The sequence below is a fragment of the Thamnophis sirtalis genome, unplaced genomic scaffold (genome assembly GCF_051295495.1).
Source record: "Thamnophis sirtalis isolate CommonGarterSnake01/CBP01778 unplaced genomic scaffold, rThaSir2_p1.2 scaffold_6, whole genome shotgun sequence".
In the NCBI taxonomy this organism is placed as follows: Eukaryota; Metazoa; Chordata; class Lepidosauria; order Squamata; family Natricidae; genus Thamnophis; species Thamnophis sirtalis.
This window is the reverse complement of record NW_028261386.1, coordinates 78,067,336-78,093,080: the sequence shown is the minus strand read 5'-3', so window position 1 is coordinate 78,093,080 and position 25,745 is coordinate 78,067,336. Positions and strand designations below refer to the sequence as shown.

General features: G+C 37.4%; 1 protein-coding gene across 4 annotated transcripts in view; it reads left to right on the top strand.

Annotated features, from left to right (window-relative positions):
- Positions 1-3,479: 3,479 nt before the first annotated feature.
- Positions 3,480-25,745, top strand: part of SNX9 (sorting nexin 9) — a 39,653-nt gene continuing 17,387 nt past the window's right edge. For 2 of the 4 annotated variants that reach the window (XM_014068558.2, XM_014068557.2), the window contains exons 1-4: positions 3,482-3,789; positions 15,578-15,664; positions 16,518-16,592; positions 18,061-18,174. In XM_014068558.2, coding sequence (XP_013924033.1) covers positions 3,778-3,789; positions 15,578-15,664; positions 16,518-16,592; positions 18,061-18,174 — 288 coding nt within the window. In that variant the 5' untranslated portion in view covers positions 3,482-3,777. Of the gene's footprint in view, positions 3,790-15,577; positions 15,665-16,517; positions 16,593-18,060; positions 18,175-21,853; positions 21,855-25,745 lie in introns of all 4 variants that reach the window. The other 2 variants (XM_087718239.1, XM_087718238.1) reach the window with 2 other exon arrangements.

Genomic DNA, 25,745 nt, shown 5'->3' with positions numbered 1-25,745 from the left:
TTTATCAGTTTCTAAGTTGACAAGAGTTGTTTCAATAATGAGATAAAGGTAAAGATTCCCCTTGGACATATATGCTAGTGGTTCCTGATTCTAGGGGGCAGTGCTCATCTCTGTTTCAAAGCTGAAGAGCTAGCGCTATCCGAAGTCGTCTCCGTGGTCATGTGATCGGCATGACTAAACGCCGAAAGCGCACGGAACGCTGTTACCTTCCCACCAAAGGTGGTTCCTATTTTTCTACTTGCATTTTTACATGCTTTAGAACTGCTAGGTTGGCAGAAGTAATGGGAGATCACTGTTATGCAGCACTAGGAATTCGAACCACCGAACTGCTGACCTTTTTGATTGACAAGCTCAGCATCTTAGCCATTTCTACATTATCTACTGAAACTCACCCTATGCTGTGCATGGAAGGAATAGCTAGGCCCAGAAGCCATTCCTTTCCAAAGAAGTAAACAGGAAAAGGAAACACCAACTATTCCATTTCTGCTACACAGACATGATCATATTTAGCCATAAGGATGATGCGCCATCATGTTCTGTGATGCTGAACATTTCTTGCAAGTTTTGTTTTTCAAGAGTTTTAATGGTGAGAGGGGCTTTTTGCTTAAAGCTGGTTCATATTTGCAAATACTAAGTATGCTTATTTTGGTATTTTGGGGGAGAAATGTACAACTGGCAATGACCAAACTGCTACCTGCACTGCAGTAAAATAGGAAAGGACAGAAGCTGTCTAGTGTTAATTCCTCTGTACCTTCTTCACCCAGCTGTTTCCAGAGTAATGAGCCGGAAAGCATATAAGCCATGGAAAGCCACAGATGCTTCTACTTCTTCCTTTTTCTTCCCACCTTCCATTAGTATCACAACAATGCCTAGAGAGAAAGTGGAAACAGCTATTTCTGCTTGTTTACTCATGCTCCCTCCCCCCAATCTCCTTTGGATACTACAATCACAGAGGGAACCACACTTGCCTTTGGGACTTTTATTTTTGTTAATGAAAGGTCCTTTCTGATAAAGAAGTGGGATAGGAATTGCTGAATAGTACATTTTCTTGACTAATTATGTGCACTACAGAAAAAAATTACCTGTAAATCCTCTTTTGCCCTACAGATTTATATAATCTGAGACGACGACTGTTTTAGTACCTGACTACTCTCATGGTGCCAACCTTGTTATTCTAGTTATCTCTTGAGGATAGACATATCTTTCTGAACGTTTCCTTCACAGCTATTCTACATTCTGTAAATAATGATATAAAATTGTCCTCTGATTTTGGAAACTCAGAAGAAAGCACTAGATGGTGCAAATATCAAATATTGTCAGTATTTCCTTGAATATCTAGGAAACAGGAAAAATGCTGTTTTATTTCACTCACTCTTGTAAGGATTTCAAGATAAGTATATATATATATATATATATATATATATATATATATATAGATAGATAGATAGATAGATAGATAGATAGATAGATAGATAGATAGATAGATAGATAGATATAGATATAGATGATATATAGATATAGATATAGATATAGATATAGATAGATATATATAGATATATATAGATATATATAGATGATATATATAGATATAATATTATATTTGAACAGAATGAAGAATTGTATATTATCTTAATGATTAAGCTTATTTATTGTGATATAGATTTTGGACAAAGCTAATATAATTAATATATGTACTTCTTCTTTTAGGCTCAACTCAAGCTCAAAATAAAATTTAATTGTCTTCAACATGGCAGGGAAATGTGGATCCTCACTTTTTGTTTTAATGAATTCCCCAGAAACACTCTTTGACTGTGCTGTCTAATTTTAGCTGCACTATTGCCAAAAATCAGTGATGGGATTTCCTGTTCTTTTAAGACAAGAATCAGATTGTGTGACCCATAATATAAGCTGAATACTATGAAAGCAAAGTATACAGTAATATAAACCCTTCTTCCTGGAAACTGTTGTTTACCTGCTTTGAATTTGAATACTGCATACCTCGGGACAGCAGCTACTGAAGTACTCTGAATATTAAGAAGCTGTATAAAATTGCATGCAGATGGCCCCAATTATTTGCAGTGGCATTACCTGCAATTTAACATATCCACAGACCAATGTTTTGAAAATATCTCTTTTAATGCACATTTTTGTTTGGAAGACATTTGGAAGGGTTTTTTTGTTTGTATTCCAAAATTACGGCTTTTCTTCAGCAATATTTTTTTAATTTTAATTTAATTTTTAATTTATTAAATTTGTAAGGCTGCTCAAGAAAAAAATTATTCTAAGTTACAGAAACTATTGACAAAAACAATGATAAAAGGAAGATTACACACTTGGCATACACCCCAAATAAAGAGAAAACTGTTGACTAATCAGTACTAAGAGTACCATTGATTAATCCAAGGACTAGGGAGAAAAATTGGGTTTAAAAGGCCGTTTTAAAATACAGCTGTCGTTCCAGTACCTAGCCCTTTTGCTCTTGAAAGTTACTCTAGACCAGGGGTCGCCAACCTTTCGGACCTCAAGGATCACTAAATTAATAATTTTAAATCCTGCAAACCACTAATATGAATTTTAAAAAAAAGATAAATAGTATTTAGTGCAATATAAAAAATGCATTTTTTTTCCTGTGGACCACTAAAATTTTCTCACAGACATAAGTGGTCTGTGGACCACTGGTTGGTGACCACTGCTCTAGAAAACAACCAGCACTGGAATTGAACCCAAAGGCTACTGGTAACTAATGCAGCTTCTGAACCAGAGGTATCACATGAGCATATCAAGATGTGCCTGCAACTGTCCAAGCTGCCACAGTCTGCAGTTTTCAAGCAGTCTTCCAAGAGCAGCCTCACATAAGAGTGCACTACAATAGTCAACACCTGATATGAAAGGAATGAGGTTCTGGAGTGTCTCCTGATTCAGAAAAGAGTGGAATGGGCGTAGCAAGACGGAACTCTTTTTGGCCACAGCTACCACCTCCCCTCAATGCCTTTGTTTACTGCAGTTTAACCGGCTGGGATGGAACGAGGGCCACCTACTTGATTCCTACCGCTGTTAGTCATCGTATTAATAGTACTAGTATCAAACCATTACAGCGTTAATTCATAATGGACAGGGCTACTTCCTTCTGACATCCAAAAGAGCTTGGGACCACCACTTCCCTCGCGGCGGTGGGCTGGGATGCAGATCAGCGGGCGCCCTTTGCACTGGCCTAATGTTTTCCACCCTGACAGAATACTATTATTTCTGAAAGGCAGCCTGTGAGTTTAGCGGATGAACGGCGGAGGCGACGCTCCCGGGATGCCGAGGGAGTTCGAGGAATTGGGAGGCAGCTTTACCTCGGCTCCCAGTTCTCCACCGGGGGCACGTGCAACCAGACTGGAAAGGGCTGGGGAGACTCAGCTCGGCGGCTCGGGCTCCTTTTCTCCCTTTTCCTGCTTGGGTTTCGGGACGCCTTAGTGAAAACCCCGCCCCTGGCTATGGGCGAAGCGACCAGGAAGAAGCAGGAGGCGAGAGGAAGCGCAGGCGGTGCTCGGCAGCCCGGATTCTGCTTCGCCGCCAGTTCAGGAGCTCCTCGCCTTCTCTGGCTTGGAAGTCCGGCAGGAAGGGAAGGGGAGGCGGCGGCTGGCCTGAAAACGGAGCCACAGCCGCGCCGCCGCCGCCGCCGCCTTCCTACTTCCCCCAGCGCCGCCGCGGCCCAGTAGGAGGGAGCCTAAAAGCAGAGTCGCCAGTCAAGCTCCCTCCCGAGGCGGGGAGACACGCCGCAAAAAGCCCACCATGGCCACTAAGGTGAGGAGACCACCGCGGCTGCCTTTCCCCCCCCCGCTCGTCCGCCCCAGGTTTGGGGAGCGCTGGCTTGGTCGCCCCCGCCCCCTCGGGTTTTGTTTGCGTTTTGAAACGAGTCGGGCGTTAGCACGGGTACGAGGGGCGGCTGTTGTGGATGGGGTTGGTGCCTCTCTGGGAGAGCGGCGGTTTGGCGGGGTCGCATCTCCCGCTCTTGGGGGTGGGTGACGTCTAGGACGGTGGCATGAGGGATACTTGTCAGAAGGGCTTGTTTGAGGAACAGACCCTCGGCTGAACTGGGGGGTGGGTGGGCGAGGAAAGGGAGGGTGCCCGAGCTGTGCCTTTTATCTTGGCGCCTTTCGTGTACTCTGCCCCTTTGGCTATTGCACGCGCAGGCAGACCCCCTCCGCGTGGGCCTTGGACCTGTTTTCCGGTTGGGGCCAGCCAACCGAAGGCAGAACGCAAACTTTGAAATAGCGCTGGGGGGGGGGGGGAAGAGTTCTCTCCAACCAAATAAGTTCATTTAAGCTGATAAATTGTGAACTGAGTAGACTGCGGGTGGGTGGGTAGATTTCGTTTCCTCGTTCAAAGGTTTCTGTACTCTGTTCTTATAAACTTAGTTATTTTACCACCTAAAGCATTTTCCCCCCCTTCAAGTTCAGGTTTTTTTTTTAATTACAGACCTATGACAATATCAGAAGAGTTTAGGCTGGCTCTTGCCCTTTTGTAGGCGTGTTCGCATTCAGCACACGCCCCTCCATACGGTACTTCTTTCCAGATGTAACAATAAAAGTGTCTGTGCTCCATGCTGCAATTGTGTCCATGATGTGAGTGCAAATATTACAGGGTTTTGTTCTGATTTTTATTATAAAATTGTAGGTCTTTATGTGAGTAATGGCTAATGCTTTTAGGGCTGCAAATGTTAACTACAGGAAAACATTTTGACAATATGCATGTTTACAATAATTAAGATTTCCAAACCATGCAATAAAATATGTTATTTAATCACATGGATCTATTGTTTAGAATTGTAATTAGTAGTGCTTTTACAGTCTCTACTTCCCATGTTGGTTACTATTCTCTATTGAGATTGAGAAAATGGTTGAAGTGGATAAACTGAAATATTACAACAAATATACATATACATCTATACATCAGCCTCAGTTTGGTGTAGTGAAAGCATACTGGATTTTGAAAGTATTGAAACTGACTGTGGTTAATATTGACTATTGCACATGAACAAACTGAAATTTATGTAAAATGGAAACAAATGTCTCTAATCTCTCTCAGCTATGCTGAAGAAAAGACAAGAGCACAATATTTGCTGGCATTTTTTTTCTGTTGTTAATTATGGACAAAATTCCTATTTCTACTTCATTTCAAAACAATTCACACATGCCAAATTGTAGGCCCTGAATTCATGTGATCTTTTCTGATAATTGGTTAATTTAATTAGTTTCTTCAGAATTGGATCAAGTTCTTGGAAGTATGACATTTATTTTTCAGTGCTCAGCATTCTAGCAGGAAAGGAAAAAATGACTTAAATCTTAAGTTTTTTAAAAAAAATTAATCACAAGGCATTGATGTTGACTAATGCTGTTACTTCATCTGTTGCTGTACAGCTCTCCCACTTCTGAAGTAGTTTTATATATAAGAAAATTTGAAATTCAATGAGAATTTTCTAGCAGTGGTACGATTGAATTTCCTTTTGTTTTCTTTCCCTTTCATTTTGAGCCTTGTTGTGATTACAGAAGAAGCAGTTTGGAATACTCAATTATTCTATCTTGTAAATAGTTTGACTTTTGTTTTGCAGCTGCACTTTTGATTGTCCTATTGATTGGACTCTTGCTTTTTTTTTACCTTCAGCCTAATGTCCAAATATCCACATGTGTAATATTTTAAAAAGAGAAAAGAAACCAATAACAAAAATTAAAAGTATTTATTGTAATACTTTATTCAGTAGTTTTGTGTGGCTTAATATGAAATATCCTTATGTATACATATGGAAGGGGAAAATGCCTTTAAGGAGGAAATTATTTTTCATCTTTACCAGCATTTACTGAAAATTCATAGTAATACTTTATTGTTTTGCATCTATCATGTCCATTAAGTAAGACATTTTCTATTGTACATGCCCGTAAGGAAGGAATTGATTTGTGGCTATTATTATATGCAGCAGTTCATTAGATAAAACAGTTCAAACGGCATGACAGTGAAGGTGGAAGAAACTAGTGCTGAAATCTTTGGTGCTCAGCCCTGTATACATACAGACAGAGTTCTGTGCTCTCATTTATCAATTGGTGGGAATGCAATTAGAATAGACATGGAACAGAAGCCAAAGTTTGAGGTGCATTTTTTGCCTTATACATTCTTGATTTAGTCCTATTGAGCTGAAAATGATTTTGTTATAAACAATTAGTTGCTTACATTTTTAAACAAAGCTTTTAAAAATATTTGTTTTTTTAAAATATTAAATATGACAGGTTATCTTGCTTGTAAAGATGCAATACTTAAATTGTGCAGTCCTTAAAGAAATTGTTTTATTGCCCAAAGACATGAGTTTTTATTTAAAAAAAGATTTTAAGTATATTGCTATTTGTGATGGTTTACAAGATTCAGCTCTGGTATCACTTTGAACTATATTTCTACTATGGTGCAATGTGAATTTCCTTTGCCAGCTGTGGGAAGCTAAAGCTATTGAAGATTTTCCATTGAAACAATAGGACAATTAGTACTGATTTCTGTATCTGGAATAGGCAACTACACAGTGTTCAAAGGAAGTGAAGGGTCATTGTCTCTGTGCCAATGAAATGCAATTTCATTCTGTAAACAGAGGCTTGTGGCATCTTTTATATAACTAGTTTTCTGGAGGCAAATGATAGGCTGATTTATTCTTTATTCATATAACAGTCAACTGTAAATGATTGGCTAAAAATATTCTGAGGAGTAAGTTTAAAAAATGGGAGTTTTGCTTTTATTTTTCAGTTACTAGGTTGGAATCCTGGTTGATCAGTGGAATGAAAAAATGATGGCCCAGAAGTTCATAAATTTATTCCTAAAAATACACTGCTAGCTTTCAGAACTTGGTTTTCTAAGTTGTTTAAGTAATATAGTAGATGAGTGGTGTAAAAAGGGTGAGAATGAAGAGTGCATTTGGAATGAGATAAATGTTGCCATTGAATAGCATTTTAGTTTGTTATATGAAAAGTATGTATTTGTATATTCACCTGAAGATATGCTGCAGCACTGAGTACACACATGTTATAATATCTATTCTATTGCTAATCCTTCCAAAATGAAAATTGGGTCATAAGTAAAGATGACAAAAGCCAGTTCAGCTATTGCTTTGGCAGTGTTTGTAGCATTGATTTGGGATTGACTTTGTCCTACTGTTCAAAGGCAAACACCAGGATGATGGTGAATGTTGTGTAAAGTAAAGACATGGAAGAGAACCACTGGTACAGTGGTTAAAGCTCCAGGCTAGAAGCAAGAGGCCATGAATTCTAGACCTGCCTTAGACAAACAGTCAACTGGGTGACTTCGGGCCAGTCACACACTCAGTCACACACTCAGCCCTAAGAAGGAGACAATAACAAACAGCTTCAGAAAACCTTCCTAGTAAAATGGCAGGAAGTTGTCAAGGTAATCACAAGGAGTCAACACTGATTCAACAGCACCCCCCACCCCTAAGTGAATAATAAACCACATTACACTAAGTGCAGGGATTTTGTCCAAGATCAGAACTTCAGTGTCTCATTTCTGAACATGGCAAACCGTGAACTAGGAGGGGCTGAATCCAGTTCTCCCAAATTTGATTTTCATTTTGGCAATTTGAGGTTTTTTTAATTCAGTTATTCAGATAAAATGTCTACATTTAATACTTAATAATTTCCACTTTATGAGAGAGAGAAAAGGGAAGAATATACTAAAAGTTTGGGCACCAACTTTTTGTTGGAATTTTGAAAATAAAAATCATATCAAATGTAGGTAGGAAAACAATTCTGATTGTCATTGTATATTCAAGACTATTTTTACCTTTTTTTATAGTAGCAAACTACTTCTTCCAAATGATTTATTACTATATTAATACTTTCAGCAACAGTTCCTGCGTAATTTATAGCATAAAAAAGTGGTGCCCCATTGATATCTCTTTTGGCATCAGCTAGTTGTCTTGTCAACGAGAAACTCCCTCCCCATAGACACATGTATAGAGAGATATATCAATGTTAATTAAATAGGAAGCTGACACATTCCATAGTAAACCACAGCCTCTAATATTATTTTTATCAGCAAGAATACTTCTGGGATTGTATAGTCTCAAATATTTTTCAATAATAAAAATAAGGACCCAACTGTTTAGTTTAGAAGTGTACCCACATTCATAAAAATAAAAATTAACATAAAGCAAAAATGACAATGTGTACCAGTTTTCCTTCTGGTAAATGCATATTTTATGACTAGCCATATCCACTATGACTAGCTATTATGTCAATGCTCAAACTTAGTTTATGAAAAACTGTAACAGAGTTTGTGACATGTTTTCATACCCAAAATTTGCTTATCCTTTGCAAATGCTTAGTTTACAAACAATGTAAATATTATGCAGCAGTACCTGGAAACAATAGAAGAGAAAAAAACTGGAGAAAAGCACAAAATACAAAGATGTGTAAATAGAAGTAGAATAAAGCAAAGTAAAAATAGTACCAATAGTAATAAACACCTTAGGCACAATCCCAAAACATCTGGAACTGTACTTGAAAATTATCAGCATTGACAAAAATCACCATTGGTCAGTTGTAAAAGGCAGTTTACATCCTGTAATGATACCCTTAACAAAATAAAACAATTACCTATTCCAGGTCTTTGGGAGGAACTCAATAGGGATACAAAATGAGGTTTAGATATAATGTAAGCATCTGACTAACTGGGTGACTATCCATAATAATATAAAATTAGCAATTCTTAGAGATGTATTATAAATACAATAATACAATAGCAGAGTTGAAAGATACCTTGGAGGTCTTCTAGTCCAACCCCTGTGTAGGCAGGAAACCCCATACCGTTTCAGACAAATTGCTATCCAACATCTTCTTAAAGACTTCCAGTGTTGGGGCATTCACAACTTCTGGAGGCAAGCTGTTCCACTGATTAATTGGTCTAACTGTCAGGAAATTTCTCCTCAGTTCTAAGTTGGTTCTCTCCTTGATTACTTTCCACACATTGCTTCTTGTTCTACCCTCAGGTGCCTTGGAAAATAGTTTGACCCTCTTTTTTGTGGCAACCCCTGAGATATTGGAACACTGCTATCATGTCTCCCCTAGTTCTTTCTCTTAAACTAGACATACCCAGTTCCTGCAACCGTTCTTCATATGTTTTAGTCTCCAGTCCCCTAATCATCTTTGTTGCTCTTCTCTACACTCTTTCTAGAATCTTCATATCTTTTCTATATTGTGGCGACCAGAACTGAATACAGTATTCCAAGTGTGGCCTTACCAAGGCATTATAAAGTGGTATTAACACTTCATGTGATCTTGATTCTATCCCTCTATTTTTGCAGCCTAGAACTGTGTTGGCTTTTTTGGCAGCTGCTGCACACTGCTGGCTCATATTTAAATGGTTGTCCACTAAGACTCCAAGATCCCTTTCACAGTTATTACTTATTGAGCAAGGTACCACCTATACTGCACCTGTGCATTTTGTTTTTGTTGCCTAAATGTAGAACCTCACTTTTTTCATCATATTACATAGTGTCCAATGTTCAAGTTTGTCAAGATCCTTCTGTATCTTGAGCCTATCTTCTGGAGTGTTGGCTATTCCTGTCAGCTTGGTGTCATCTGCAAATTTGATGAGTTCCCCATTTATTCCCTCATCCAAATCATTGATGAAAATGTTGAAGTGTACTGGGCCTAAAACAGAGCCTCGGAGTATTCCACTGCATACTTCCCTCCATATAGATGCAGTTCAATTGAGGACTACATGTTGAGTGCGGTTGGTCAGCCAGTTACAAATCCATCCATAATATAGAGAAAATAGCATTTTCAAAATGCTTTACAGTTAAAAGAGTTTACTGAAGAGTTATGTCTGCTTAGCAGTACTAGTAATAATTTACTGGAATGGCTTTTGTGTTTTTCCCTGAAACTCTCAAGCAAATCTCTAGACAGTAATCATACAAGTTTTATATGCTAATAATTAATTCCTTATCATGGTATGCTTGCATATTAATAAATATATACTGTCCATAGAACACTTAAGCTTTTAATGAGGTTTGTGTAGCATTCAAGCAAGAAATGTTGACTGTGTATTAATTGTGAAAAATGTAGGCCCAGTTACAACATCTGATACGATCCTGCACTGAATATAAATAATATATAAAGAATCCTAATATGTTTATTGTATCAAGTTGCCAATTTCAAAATGTGAAAACCTAAAATCCTCTAAATACAGATATAATAGATTTAAAACTGAGATAGAACCAAAAGAAAAAAGATTAATTTATATTAACACTGGATCAAATATCTCAGTAAAAGGAAAAACATTTTTATTACCTTGTTCTAGCATTTTTCTTTATGATGTACTGGTGGCAATAATTTCACTTTGGAGTGTTAATTCTAACAATACTCTACATTATATATCCATTAAGAAACTTACATTATATATCCATTAAGAAACTTATATTCTAAAGCTTCAGCAATTCCACCAGTAGAGCTTTAAACTTAAACATTTATCCAGTCAAAGAAAGAACACTATAATAGGATCAGGCTAACAAAAGTTTTCATTGTCAAAAGAAAGAAGAGTCAAGGAAGAAAGAAGAGTGACTCGAAATGCTAAGCATTAAGAGGGACTGTGTGCTCTGCTGTAAGGACTGTAAAAGTTATCTAATGAATAGCTGCTGATTGCAAGGGGTATGTTTTGAAATTATTGATTTCCTATCATGGGTGACTTATTGCTTCCTATTGAGTAAGCCTAGAAATATTAAACATCTCTGGGTTTCAAGAAGCAACCTTACTGAGCTAGTGAATTGGGAGACCTGTCAGAATTCTGCCCGTCGAGTGAAAATTTAAGATAAGATCCTTAACAGATTTTACCTCGTAAGTCAAGGGTTTGTACTTAGCTAACTGGAAATCTGGAAAGTTAGACAAGAGAAATGGTATATGCAATTTTAGGGACATGTTTGTCTTCCTGCCTAACCACAACCTGAGATGCCTTTCATCAAAGGCAAGCCAGTTGCATTACTTGAAGAAAAAGACAGTTGGTTCAATTATTGGAGTGGTCACTTGATTTCAGTTGTTAGAGAAAATGAAGATTTATCTTCCTTTAGAAGGAAGAAGGGAAAATAATTAAATGTGTCTTTTAATTGAATAGTCAGAGCTGCTTTCAGGTCTCTCTTAACTTTCTGCATCGAGATGAATTGTGTTAAAAGTATTAAAGGAATAAGGTGATGGTCTTGCTGAAACTTTGCAAGAAATTGTAGGGAAGAGAAGGGCCATATGACCTGAAGATGAAGAAGAATGTGTCTATATTTGAAAAGGGGGGAAGGATTTAGGGAGCTAACAGACCCATTTGTCTAGTATTAATAGCTGGGAATACACACCCATTTGTCTGGTATTAATAATTGGGTGTGTGTGTGTGTGTGTGTGTATGTATTCATTCATCCGGGAGTTCCATGAAATTATTGTAATAAGTCAAGCACAAATCTTAATAGATCTAACATTGTTTCATTTTTTGATTGAAGAGATTGTGAAAATACTAAACACATATTTTAATTTCAGGAAAGTATTTCACAGTACCCATAACACTGATTAGCAAATAAGTTAATTGAATATAGATGACATGACTGTTAAGGCATGAAAATAGTATTCAGAAAATTACTAATGATTCCTTATCAAATTGTAGACAGTATTGAGTGGATTGTCATAATTTAAATGCTGATCATTCACCTTAACTTTTTTAAGGTGGAGATTTAAAAAGATAGGGGGAATGCTAATCAGATTTGTAGATGATACAAAATGTATGATAACTACAAGAGAAATTTCAATATGACATTGATAAGTTAGAGAAATGGGCTGCAAATAGTTATTAAATTCAACAGAGACAAATGCTTAGGATAAGAAAAAGCACAGTTACAGGATTTATGTATTTGGCTTGCTAATCATGTTTATGAAAAGGTTATTAGAGTAAGTTGTTAATTGCTGTTCCTTTTAAATTGTGATGTGGCTGGGAAAAATGTAATTTAATGTAATTTAAGCTATATAAGCACAAGCTTAATTTCCAAATCTTATAAACCATTTTGCTTTATTTTACATTATTTAGGCCATTTTTTTGAGGATTAGATACTCTAGATAGGATTGAAACAAATCAGCAGCTTCAGGGAAGGGTGATGAAGATGATCAAGGACTTAATAGTGTATAGAAAGAGTGAAATAATTGGAGGTTTAATCTTTAGAAGATCACAAAGGGATTTGATAGGAATCCTTAAATATCTGAAGCTTTATGGAAGATAGTCACTTCCTGTTTTGCATTGCTCTAGACTTCAAGACACCCAATAATACATTAAAGCTACAGAAAGTCAGATTTTGAATGAATTGAAGAAAACATTTTCTAATGTTTGGTTGTAGAACCATTTTTAGAGAAGTGGTGGGCCTCCCATTACTGGAAGATTTTAGGTAAACAATGCTTCTGATGTTTTAATGTGTATTCCTGAATACAGCATAAAGTTGATTTTAAGGGCTTTAAATGGCACTTTCTAGCAGTATCATTGTATATTTGAAAATAATTTCCAAATGCCCATTTCCTTAGTTAAAACCTGGCTGGTTAGTTAGTATCAGCATTCTATTATCTTTCATGAGCTTCAGTGTAAGATATTTACTTTAATTCTGTATTGTATGATAAAGTGCCTGTTTGTTTTTGTTTTTATCATGACTGAAATAAACTTTACTGGTACTTGGTCTGTACCATTAGCATTTCAAAAGAAGATATTTGCTATCCTGCTGTCTTTTAATGTGCACTTAAAGCATGGAAATATGACTAATGACAACCGCATAAGTTGTAGAGTGTGGCATAATTTTAATATCTGGAGAAAGAAGCTATAATTAACACAGATGTTTAACCTAATATTTGGCCACTCGCAATATCTAGAGGAGGATATACATGGGTGTACTCAGAGCTAATTTATATCAAATTAAGTTTAGATTACTGCTAAATGGGTATAGGTGTGTTTGGTGAAATTTACTTTTATTATGCAGGGGTAAATTAGTTCATCTCTGAAATGACTGAAATGTTGTTTATCATGATGAATTTCAGCTTTAATGAAAATTGCATTTATTCTTAAGCACCTAGCTAACAAAGATACAACAGAAATAATGTTGAATGTGATATTATAATAAGCAATTGAATGTCAATTTTATTTCCATTTTCCTAACTATAATTGTATCAGTAATTAAGCTTAATTACATTGAAAGAACAGCATGTATCTGAGCTGCAACAATCTAGATAAGAGTTAGATGGTGGTAAAGGAATTTGACCCCTTTGCTGCAACCAAGAGGCATGTTTTATTTATTTTCATTTTTTATTTTAGCTTTGCCTTTTATGTTAAATTTGCATTCAAAAGCTTGAGTGAGTTGTAAAGCACCGTGTACAGTGACAGCAGGATGTAAATAATAGAGTAAATCAATGATTTAAAACACAATTCTTTTTAAACTATATTTCACAGAATCTCAAAAACTTGATGGGATTCTATCTGTTCACTGCCTTGAGTTATATATAAAAGCAGTGATAATAATAATAATAATAATAATAATAATAATAATAATAATAATAATAATTTTGCCAATTTTTAATAACAATAATAATTTTAATAATAATAATAATTTTGCCAATTTTTAACTGGAATTACATTTTAAAAAGTTAAAAATTGACAAAATCACCATCAGTCAAATGCAAAAAGCCGCACTGCTTGGATCTGCACGCATATTACGAAAATACGTTACGACGTCCTAGGCCCCTGGGTGGGGCCCGACTAGTAACCAATGCCAAATCCGGCGAAACAACTGGCCGCTGTGATACAATTGTATAATAATAATATAATAATAATAATAATATAATAATAATATAATACACCAGACATCACACTGGTTGAGAAAAATAAGGTCACAATCATAGACATCGCAATACCAGGTGATAGCAGGGTCGCTGAGAAGGAACATGAAAAAATCGCAAAATACCAGGACTTAAAAATTGAAATTCAACGACTATGGCACAAACCAGCAGTGGTAATTCCAGTGGTAATTGGCACACTGGGTGCTATTCCAAAAGCACTGGAATTACATTTAAAACAGTTAAAAATTGACAAAATCACCATCAGTCAAATGCAAAAAGCCGCACTGCTTGGATCTGCACGCATATTACGAAAATACGTTATGACGTCCTAGGCCCCTGGGTGGGGCCCGACTAGTAACCAATGCCAAATCCGGCGAAACAACTGGCTGCTGTGATACAATTGTATAATAATAATAATAATCTAAGAGAAAAAATATCAATATAAACAGAGTCATTTTTTCCATCATTAAGCTTTGCCCCTTGATCAGAGGTTCCAGGATTTTTAAATAAGTTTCCACAGCCTGAAAAAGTTTGAAAACAATATGCACTTCTAGTATTTGTTGGAAGAAATAGTCTGACTATCTATGGCTCAATAAGCTCCACAGAAATAATTTGAAAATCAGTACCATATAATGAAAACAAAATTAGTGTTCAAATGGGGCTAACCATATTTGGAGAGGGGAAGAATCCACTGTACTTGCATGTACATGGAAGTGGAATACAATTCAGTGTGTTTCTTAAAATATTAGCTTTGAGATATGTTTTAGGAAATTGGGGCAGATGATAAATATATTATTGCTTCTTTAGTTTCCTAATTGCTATTTGATTGGGATACACTGGACCGTTATGAGCTCTCTTCTTTCAAGTATTCCTCCAGCATAAGTTTATTCTTTGAGTATTATGACTTTCATTCATAAAATATTAAAGTCCCTTTTGGGTAGATCCTGTTAGATCATCCTCTTAATGGATTTAATTTGGATAAGTATACCAAATCTGGTATATATTATCAAGATCCGTGTTGATAACTAAAGAGGAACTAATCTCTTATATTTTTGCCTGTTGATCAGTTGGTCAGATACCCCGGGTAAAGTTCTGCTAAATATATGTATTGAGCAGCAGAAAAGTTTCATTCAAAACATGTATGTGTATTAGACGACTATTAAAGTCCTAAAGCAAGAATGGTGATAGCATGAGTCATTGTCTGGGTCAGAAAAAAGGGGCAGAGCTGAATTTCCTACTACTGAACCTAGTGATTTAATGAAATATCCGTATGTAAATGTAGGATGTTTCTGACCACCAGATCCACGTGAAAAAGAATGATTTCATGCCTTGCTTGTGAGTCTTGGAAAGTAATAGCTGCATTATGTCATGCAACATTTATCCTTCAAACCTAGAGGCTTGATAGACTTCTGTATTTGTTTCTACAAATTTAGTTTGTGCTGTGTTTATGCAAAGGAAAATGTAAAGTTTAATTTGATTTTATTAGGTGCAACCAAAAAGTTGGAGATACTAAGATTTGTTTTTTCAGGCTTGCCTGACTTGATTCCATTTAAAATATTTTTGGACTTTGAATTTTATTTGGATTTTAAGAATTCAGGTTTTCAAAATGCTGATCAATGAACAATTTGATTTCCTATTAAAAAAAAATTATGACGTTGAGTTAATGTCATTCATGTAGAATTTTTTTTGCACACCTACAGGCTCGGGTGATTTATGATTTTGCTGCTGAACCAGGAAATAATGAGCTAACTGTTAATGAAGGAGAAATTATTACAATTACTAATCCGGTAAGGCACTTTTAGTAGGTAAAATATATACTATCATATGTCCTAAATAATATGTACTAATCATTTTGAAATTTTAATGATGAAAATGTTCATTAATTTTATTGAAAAAAAACCTGAAAATCTAAAACAGTATTTGCACATTTCTATTTTTCTCATGCAGATTAATAACAATATGAGCTTTGCTTGATAGAGGTTTACATATGTAAACAAGAGCCACAAACTGCACTGAGTTCGCCAGGGCAATTTGTTCATCCATTTCTCAAAGCTGCAAATATTTACCGATAAATAGAATTAAGAAATAAAGAGAATTGTGTTATAGCTGAATACCTATACTTAAGAGTGACTCATAGAAATTTATGGGAATTATTATAAGAAAATTTTAGGATTATAATAAAATTCTGATTCCATATTTTTCTCTGTCATTTGATTATTAGTGTTATGAAAAATAGAGGAAATAGGAAAATGAGGAGTTTGAAAGATGATATTTTGTGGATTTCCTATAAAATTCTGCATGCAATAATAAATAAGCTGCAAGAACCACCAAAGGTGTTATTGATTATACTTTTTTTCTTGTAATACTAATATTTTGGTCAGAATTAAGTATGCAAATATTGTTTACCATGGATGTCAATTAAATTAGTCTATAAAAATAATCTGATTTTACTTCTCTGATGATTCTAAAAAGAAAAAGAAAAATACCATTATGCTTTTCGAAAGGAAGAAACTAAAATTGGTGTTGAAGATATAATAAATGTGTAAAACACACAGTATAATTTTATTTCTGAAAACTGAATATATAATTTCTTACTTTTATAATTTAACTGCTCACACCATATTTTAAAAATTATTTTAGGATGTAGGTGGGGGTTGGCTAGAAGGCAAAAACAGCCAAGGAGACAGAGGACTGGTTCCTACAGATTATGTTGAGGTAAGATATATTATAATAAAACAATATTTGTGTATATATACAATGCAGCTGTAATATACAATATATAAGTAGACTTATTGCCAGTATTATACATGGTATTTTATATGGTACAAAATTCAGTTATTGACACAAAACCAAATCACAAAGTGCTGATCCTTAAATGTCAGATCACAAACTGTTTCCTGAAGCAGACATTAAAAAGTAATATACCTCTATAATTTATGGAGTGCACACAAACTGGGTAAGTCTTATGTGTTCAGTAGAATTCTTTTTTGCATATGAGTCTCAAGCTAGACCTTTGGTTAAATAATCTTTTTTAGATTTATTGACTAGAAAGATTAAAAAAATGCTAAATTGGTTATGTGAGAGTTTTATGTAGACATCTTATCTTTGATTCTTTCCAGCTAAATGGAATGATGAAAATAAGCCACATAAAGACAGGTGCAACTGCCTATCCATCAGCATGTTTAAGCTCCAAAAACTGATCAGAAAAGAACAACCAACTTTGGTATGGGTAGTGGAAACATTTGAAGTTAGGCTAGACCAAGTTAGAGAGAAAGAAAATCCATAAACTTTTCCCCATTGCATCCATGTGGAAGAAGCAATTGGGAATGTTGCCAATTCCTCCATTTCAACTCCTCTGTCCTAGTCACATGACCCAGACAGAAGCTATTATTAAATACATAGAAAAATCCAGAACTATGTTCTGCATGCTTTTCCTGCTTTGTTATTTTTTTTCTCAAGCCAACAAAATGTTGGAAAGAGATCAGCTAAAAGGGATCAGAAATCTGTCTATGAGCATATAACTCTCCAAAAATGGAATATAACAGACCAAATTGGGCATAGAGAAAAACTGGCAAAAGAAAGGTGGAGTGTCAAAAATGGGCCAGATCAGGCCAGAGATTGTAGAGAAAAAAGTTATAGGAAACAAAATTCTCAGTATATTTAAAGAGAGGTAGTTGTGCAGTGATTCAGATGACTTTTCCATTCTAAGTCACATGGCCCACAATGCAATGTATATAGTTCATCCTGGGCTTTTCTAATGAACATATATACACAGTGATACAACAGAAAAGAAAAGGAGAAACAGATACTCATATAGACAGATACAGCACATTGCTTGGTTACACAGAAGCAAACACAGGTGTCTTCTATGAGTTCTGCTGGATTAAAAACCAAACCAAACCAAACCAGAAGCCATGATTGCATGTTTTCTAGCTTTGTACTGATCTGTTCCTTCTTGCTGAATGCCTGTATGTATTCGGGTTTCACTCAGAACACATAAAATAAAGTGGTAATCATTGTTTTAAAGAATAGTTTGATTAAGTTATTCTATTAGGCACTTTTTCTAAATGGAGAAGATATAGTCCTGAATTTTTGTCTTCCATGAAGTTCAAAATTAGATCCTCAATCAAAATTGTTGTCTTTGGTTTTAGAAATGTTTTTTCAGCAATCTTCTGTTTTTCAGATTATACAAGAAAGCACCAGAGATGGAATTTTGGTAGCTGATCAAGCTTTTTTTGACAGCTTCTCCTCAAATGCTTCACAGACAAATTCACAAGCCGTGAAAAACAATAGCCAAGTATGCATTTTAATAGTATTCTTGAGTGCCAATTTATATATATATATATATATACATACGTATACATAGAAAATAGGAAATAATTGAAGTCCTGAAATAGTCTTAAAACAGTTTTTGCAATGAATTAAAACTGCAATCTCACAAGACCTTTAATAAAGAATTTTGAATTTTAATGCCATAGAACAGAAAAAAATCCAACATGCGTGATAAAAAATTAAGTGTGCCTTCCCATAATATGAAGCATCTGCATGTGTCTGATTTACACAAATAGTCCACAAATGGACACTTCAAAAATTTTATATTAGTTTTTCTGTGCCTCTAAACATTAAATCAAAAGTTTTTTGCTAGTTCAGTTGCTAATACAAAGCTAATGTATTTTATTATTGTGCTGGCTGAAGTTTCTATGTCTTTAAAATCCAATCTCAGAATGATTCAATCAGTGGTAATTGTTTGGTTATATATTAGTGTATTTAACTAAAATTTCCTCACATTAGAAGTTTAAAAGTGGCTTGGGTTTTGGAAAGAATCTTAGCATTAAAAGGAAATACTGAATATCTAATTGTGATATAGGTATGCTATATCTAAATCATACAAATCCATACCATTCATCTCACGAGACACACTTTAAATAAGCTGTTATCTTTAAATATAAAAGGAAACTTCTCTTAACTACGTTTATAAGATTTTTAAGAATACAAGGTATAATTTTTCATCCCCTTTTCACTAATCTTCAAATAAACCTAGCCTATTTCCTTGGTGATAGAAAATTTCTAAGAAAATTTCATGGTTGTACAGTGATTTAAACAAATCCCCCTCCTACTAATAAAATGGTTGCTGCTTAAGTTTTTGCTTGCTATAAAATCAAAGGAATTTGAGCTATCAAATGATTTCATTATTCTGTATTGTTGTACTGCTGTATTTAAGCACTACATTTTTTGTCTTTTGCTATTTACAAGAACAAACAGATTTGTATTTCCAAATGCAAAACAAAAACAAAAAGCAAATGGGGTCTTTTCATAGACAGAAATATATTAATCTTCTGCAATGAAATTTGGAAGTTTCAAAAACACTTTTCAATTATTAATGAACTCCACCACCATATGTTCCTAACTCAGAATTTCTTTTCACTATTAAGACCTTTGAACATCAATCCTTGAAAAGAAAATAATCATTCAACTACTGACCTATGGACGACAGAGATTTAAATATTGTGAAATAAAACCAGTACAGATCCAAATCAACATTGCAATGTGCAGCAAAGGAAAATGGGAAAGCTGATAAGATTGGCTTTATAATGACAGGTCAATTACCCTATATGTTTTCTGGCTGCTACTGGGTGAATCTTCAGAAACTTCTGAGTTTCTGTTGGTCCCTAAAACTAACAAGTTTCTCGGCAAGAACAGAAATCTGGAAACTTTGAAAGGCTATTGAAACTTGGAAAAAATTAGTAATCCAGAGAAACAAATTTTTGTAGATCACATCTTAAGTTCTTTCTAATGCGACATAATTTCTCAAACTCATGAACAATTCCTTGAAATAGGGCAACAAAACAAGGAATAGAGCTAGAAGGTAGTATCAAAGAAAGAACACTTGGAAGATAATGGGAAAAACGCACATACCATGAAGAGTGAGTGTGTGTGCGGGTATGTGTGTGTGTGTGTGTGTGTATACACCTCTGAGGGGATTCACCAAATGAGCTTATGTGACGTTTTGCAACATTCTAAAATTCTCACTTACTGTAATTCACATATTCTTTATGCCAAGGTCACAGCCAATTTACTTTATACACACACCATAGGTCTCTTTTCCCTTTAAAATCCACAAATTTGCATCTTTCGGATATCCATGCTTTTATGGATATCTTGGAGTGTACACGATATTGCATATGGGGTTAGTCATATATACAGAAACCTGTGGGCCTTAGTGAATAATGAATTAAAATATTAACCCTGAGGCAGGCTGACAAAAATAAAATTCATATTATAATGCAAATCATTTTTGATATTGTCATAGAACAATTATGAAGTTATAAAAAATAACAAGTGAATGAAAAATCTCTGAGTTTATAGGAGTAATTCATTGTGATTTTCATTGTTGGGTGAATTTTTTAAAATCATATCCCTGTTACTAATCCCAGGAAAGTCTGACTGCAACTCAACAGTAAAATTTATTATTACAGATGTATGATCCTCTTTAATTATATGTATATGTAATTATAGTATTTTTATGGAGGAATTTGCAGGATTAGCCAGGATTGGGTATTCTGATTTCCAATTGGCCTCGAGAAAGAGTTAAAACTGAAGCTACACCTCTGTGCTCCTTGCTTCTGCTTCCCAGTTTCAACTCTGTCTGGCCAAGGAAGGATGAGTTACTTTTGGTTCCTGAATATTCCAAAAACAATCCAGTGCCATCCTGCAATTTCCTCCTCCCTGCCTTCTCCCCTTTGCCTCCATCTGCTTCCTGGAAGCCTCCCCTTGGTGTGGCTTGCTCCTGGCCGCCGGTAAGGATCTTACAAGTTGTTTGTTGGGGCTATACAGGCGGGACGCCATTCCGGTGGCCATTTTGGGCCTCAGGTTTCAGCGGGTCACATGGGCTGGAGCAGAGGCTGCTACGGAGCCTCGATCTCATCCCTGCCTTCCTGGGGGGCCATCCCTTCTGCAGTGGCGGCGGCGGCAAGGACCTGTGGCCCAGAACGAGGCCAGCAGGCCCAGAGCAGTACAGGACAGCGAGGACCGCATGGCACGCCACATGGCAATGCCGGCTGCTGCACGGTTTGCTAAAGGGACCGGAAAGGTCTACCGAAGGCTGGATTCATCGTGTGGAGGCCGTGAGTGACTGAGGGAAGTTGTTTTTTGGCTACTATTCGGTGGGCTGAGCCTAGAAGAGCCCTGATCTGGTACCATGGTAGATGGAGAGGAGAGGCCAGATTCCCCCCACCATTGTCTCCTGGGGAGGGAACTTCCAGTGGGGCCCAAGAAAGGCTCACAGCCTCTGCAAGGCTACGAAAGACCATAGCTGCTGGGAAACCCTCCAAGGCCTTGCAGAGGGATGATGAAAGGAGGCACAGGGCCCTGGAAAAGCAGGTGTCCTGGGCTGAACAGAGGGGTAGGCCTAGTTCTCCCCTGAGATCTAGATTGTCCATTAGATCCAGGTCTAGGTCTCCTCCAAGGGGGGGTTCCCCAGTGTATCTCAGGGAATATGCAGGGGACATTTCCCCTTCCTCCCCTCTCCATGGTGGAACAGGGCCCCTATCTAAGGGATACTTTTCAATGCAGGGGGGCCATCCTTGGCTCCACAGCCTGATGACTGTGCACAGGAAGGGGAGGAAGATTCCTTAGTCAGAGACATGGAGAAGCTTCCTGCAAGCATCCAGAGGTTTATTTCCTCTGCAATTTCACATGGAATTACTGCTGGGTTACAGAAGGGGACTGTGAGCTCTGCAACGGTGGCAAAGGCCACTGCAGGGGGGGTGGTCACTGCCCAGGCTAGGCCAAGGTCCTCTCCCTTAGATGTAAGCTAGCCTGTTTCTTCTCTGACTAGTGAAGGTTCCATTGGCTGGGGATCAGGTTCAGAGAGAAGTAGATATGTCCGATGATGAGGATCCTTCAAAGCTTGAGGCACCAGCATTCTCAGGTTTGTTTCCTTCAGATTTGTTCAAATTACTGTTGTGTAAGGCTAGGGTCCACAGCGCAACGGAGGGTGCCAAGTCAGGTGCCAAGGAGTGGGAAAAGCCAGGGACATTTCCTAACCCTAGCAGTAGCAATAGGAGGTTCTTTAACATGGAACCTAGTTTCTCTGAGGCTTTGCAGGTGCCCACAGTGGACCCTCCAGTGGTGGCATTGGCTTCCACATCTACGGTGATGTCTGACAATGTGGCTGATTACTTGAAGGCGGAGGTGCCCCTTCGCAAAACATTCCAGACTTCTGCGTGGGCCATGAAGGTAGCTGCCTCAGCATTGTTCTTCAGCCGCAAGGCTATCCTTTGGCTCCAACAGATACAGAAACGGATTCCGCCAGAGGAGGTGCATACTCATCAGGATCTCAACAAGCTGGTTGCTGTCGCACAATTCTCTGCAGACCCCATTCTGCATGCCACGAAGTATGCCTCCCGGGCGATGGCGTCCTTGGTGACCTCCCGACGTCTCCTGTGGCTGAGGGGTGGCAAGCTGAAAACAAGGCGAAGTGGCCTCATCGCCTTATTCCGGGGGATCCCTTTTTGGTACCCCGTTGGACCCGATTCTTGTTGAGGACAAGAACAAAAAGAAGGTCATGCCCACGCCTGCAAAGAAGGATTCCTCACCTGGGGACAATCATAGATTCCAGGTTGGGGAAAGTATTCCTGTCCCATGACCGTAAAGTTAGTTTGTTAGCTTTAGTTAGGCAAGTTAGAAGTCAATGTTTTGTTCCTGTAGTCGTACTCTCCAGCTTGCTGGGGAAAATCATTTCTTGCATAGACCTCGTGCCTTGGGCTCGTCTGCACGCGAGGCCGCTCCAGTGGCGTCTCCTTTCGCATCAGAGGTCTAACTCTAGCAATTCTGGGGAAAGGATTCCAGTGACGCCACAGGTTCAGCTGTCATTGAGGTGGTGGCACTTCCCGGTGCTACACAAGGGCTGTGAGTTCAGGGAGCCGGAGCGCCTCATCCTGACAACGGACGCCAGCTCCCTTTTTCATAGATCACAGGAAGTGGTGTTACCGGATTTTTGTCTGGAACTATCTCATGACAGGAAACGTCTTTTGCACAGGCTAGATGTCAGGCGTGCCTTGCGCATTTACCTCAGGTGCATGGAGAGCCTCAGGAAATCTGAGGCACTTTTCGTTTCCTTTTATAAGTCTTCCTTTTATAAGTCTTCCTTGGGGAAGAAGGTGTCCTCTGCCATAGGGAGGTTGATCAAATTGGCCATTGCATTGGCCTATGAGGCTCAGCACCTTCCGGTGCCCCAGGGCATCACAGCGCACTCCACCAGGAGCATGGCTTCCTCAGCGGCCTGGGCCACACAGGCGCCTATTGCGGAGATTTGCAGGGCTGCTACATGGGCGTCTCCATCTCCATTCATCAGGCACTACAGGTTAGACGCCTATGCATCAGCTGATGCGGCATTTGGTCGTAGGGTATTACAACAGGTGGTAGCACTTGAGGAACCCAGGACCAATAGTGCCCCCCCTGAGGAACGTTAACTTGGGTATGTCCCAATCCTGGCTAATCCTGCAAATTCTTCCAGAAAATGACAGCTGGACTTACCTGAACTGTTGTTTTGGGAGGTTTGCAGGATTAGCCAGGCTCCCGCCCTAGCATTGCTCCCTGAAGTAGGAGGCTTCCGAGGGTAGGGTGTGTCCCCTATGACTTGCTTTCAGGTGTTTTACAGTGGACTTTACTCGTTGAAACTGGGGACCAGAAGCAAGGAGCACAGAGGCGTGGCTTCAGTTTTAACTCTCTGTCGAGGCCAATTGAACGTTAGAATACCCAATCCTGGCTAATCCTGCAAACCTCCCAAAACAACAGTTCACGTAAAACCAACTGTCATTCTCAGGGGATCCTTAAATATTTTGTCTTCCACATTTTCATTCCACAATACATTCTGATTCTTTTGTCATTTCAACCAAGGAAGCTAATGCCTGAGATGCAAACCTAGCTGGATAATCTTTGGCCAGTCCCTCTCTTTCAATCCTAGGAAGGAAGCAGTAGCAAACCATGTCTGAAAATCTTGCCAGGGAAACTGCAGGGATTAGTCCAGACACTCAGCAGAAGTCAAGAGTGACTCAAAGGCACCTCCCCCCAAGGCATGATAGTCAGGAAAATTGAGGGCAGATGGAAAGTCATACTTAATATGCATTGGAATGCTTAATTTATTAATTATGAATTATTTGGAAGTTTTAAAAAGTCCAGATATAGATTGTTTTTATTATTCTTTTGATGTTATCTTTATTTAAAATTAACCTGAATACAAATAAACTGACAGAAAGCATTCTTGCTTGGTGCTTGCTTTACATATAGAAAGCCTGGTTACAGTTTGGATTCCTTTGATAGTGATGTCTAATGTTACATTATATATAGTTCTACTTCTTTCTGATTCATTAATTTTTTATACTTCCTTACACATCATTGTTTGCTTCAAGTTTCTCTAGCTGAAACAGGCTACAGTCTAGTAAATAATATATAAATGGTGAAGTTCTTGCTTTGGTTGGGAATACAGAATTTACTTTCTTTCTGGTTCAATAAATGGTTTTTAAAATGTTTTAAATGAGTATTCATTTTGTGTGCTAAAAACTGTTGAAGTCCATGACATTTCTAAGTAATTCCCACAAGCATAGAAATTTGATGAGGGTCAGCCGAATTCCAATTTCTCTCCTTCCACTCACTCATAATTTGCAAGACACTGAAACAGAAGAATTTGATTAAGAGAGATACTTACAAAGCATCTATTTCTTCTTTGCATCCTGTCAATTGTTTCTACTGAGATAGGCAGATTATAAAATATTGGGGCTTATTGTATTAAGTATTAAATAGATAATATTAAGTAGATTTTCCCAAAACCTACTCTTGACATTATCAAAAAAAATCTGTCCCCCATTCAGAAATGCCTATCACCTTTGTATCTGTCACTAATTACTTCATAAAGTGTACTAAGGTATTTTTAAAAAATCTATATTTCTTGACATCCTCCCCCCACCCAATATTTAAAGCAGATCTTTTTATGAGCAGATAGTTTTCATTCTCATTAATTTCTGGGTTTCCAATTGGCCCAATCATTTTTTTGTATTCTTGTTTCTTACTATCTACCTATTTTTGTTACCTGCATCAAAACCTATATCTGAGTCTTCCTTTGTACCATTCACTGGAGTTTCCAAATGCTGAACAGGTTAACCAAGCTATTTTCAAAACTATGATCTAAAGATGATTTGTTTCAACAGATCATTACACTAATCTAAAACAGTAGTGAAAACTTAGCTTATTCTCATAATGTGAAGCTGTGGTTCATTATTTCCATTTGAGACCTTTGTATAAATGGTATAGAACTTGGACCATCCTTCATGAACCTTGCGAGTCAATTTTTCCTCAGTTGGCCTACTGTGTCCTACATGTAGCCCTTCAATAAAGAAGTGCATTTTTTAAATATGAGGGCCAGGATTGGGTTAATAATTTCAATTTATGGCTGAGAATCCAGAGGTGTAGTCAAAATGAGGAAAGCAATGTTATCTCACTACGAGTTCTGCCATGTTTGCATGTGATTTGTTATTTGACATCCCATCCCTAGTCCATTTATGAATGTTTCTGTACTTAATATTTGTTGACAATTCTATATCCATTTGGAAATCTGAGATCAAAGAGAAGATGTATGTACAGCTTCTCCCAGTTGAAGGAATCTAGCTATGTGCAAATTATGTTTGTAGTAAAGCTGCCACTAGTAGATGTTAACAACCAGAGTTTGGTATTTGCTCCAATATTGAAGCAGACATCAATGTTTCTAGGCAGATTGGGAAGCTTTTCCTGTGTGACTTTGTTATAATGGAAGATTGGCTTGTGAAAGCTGTGTCTTTGCCTGCATGGATTTATTTCAGTTAAGTTTTTACA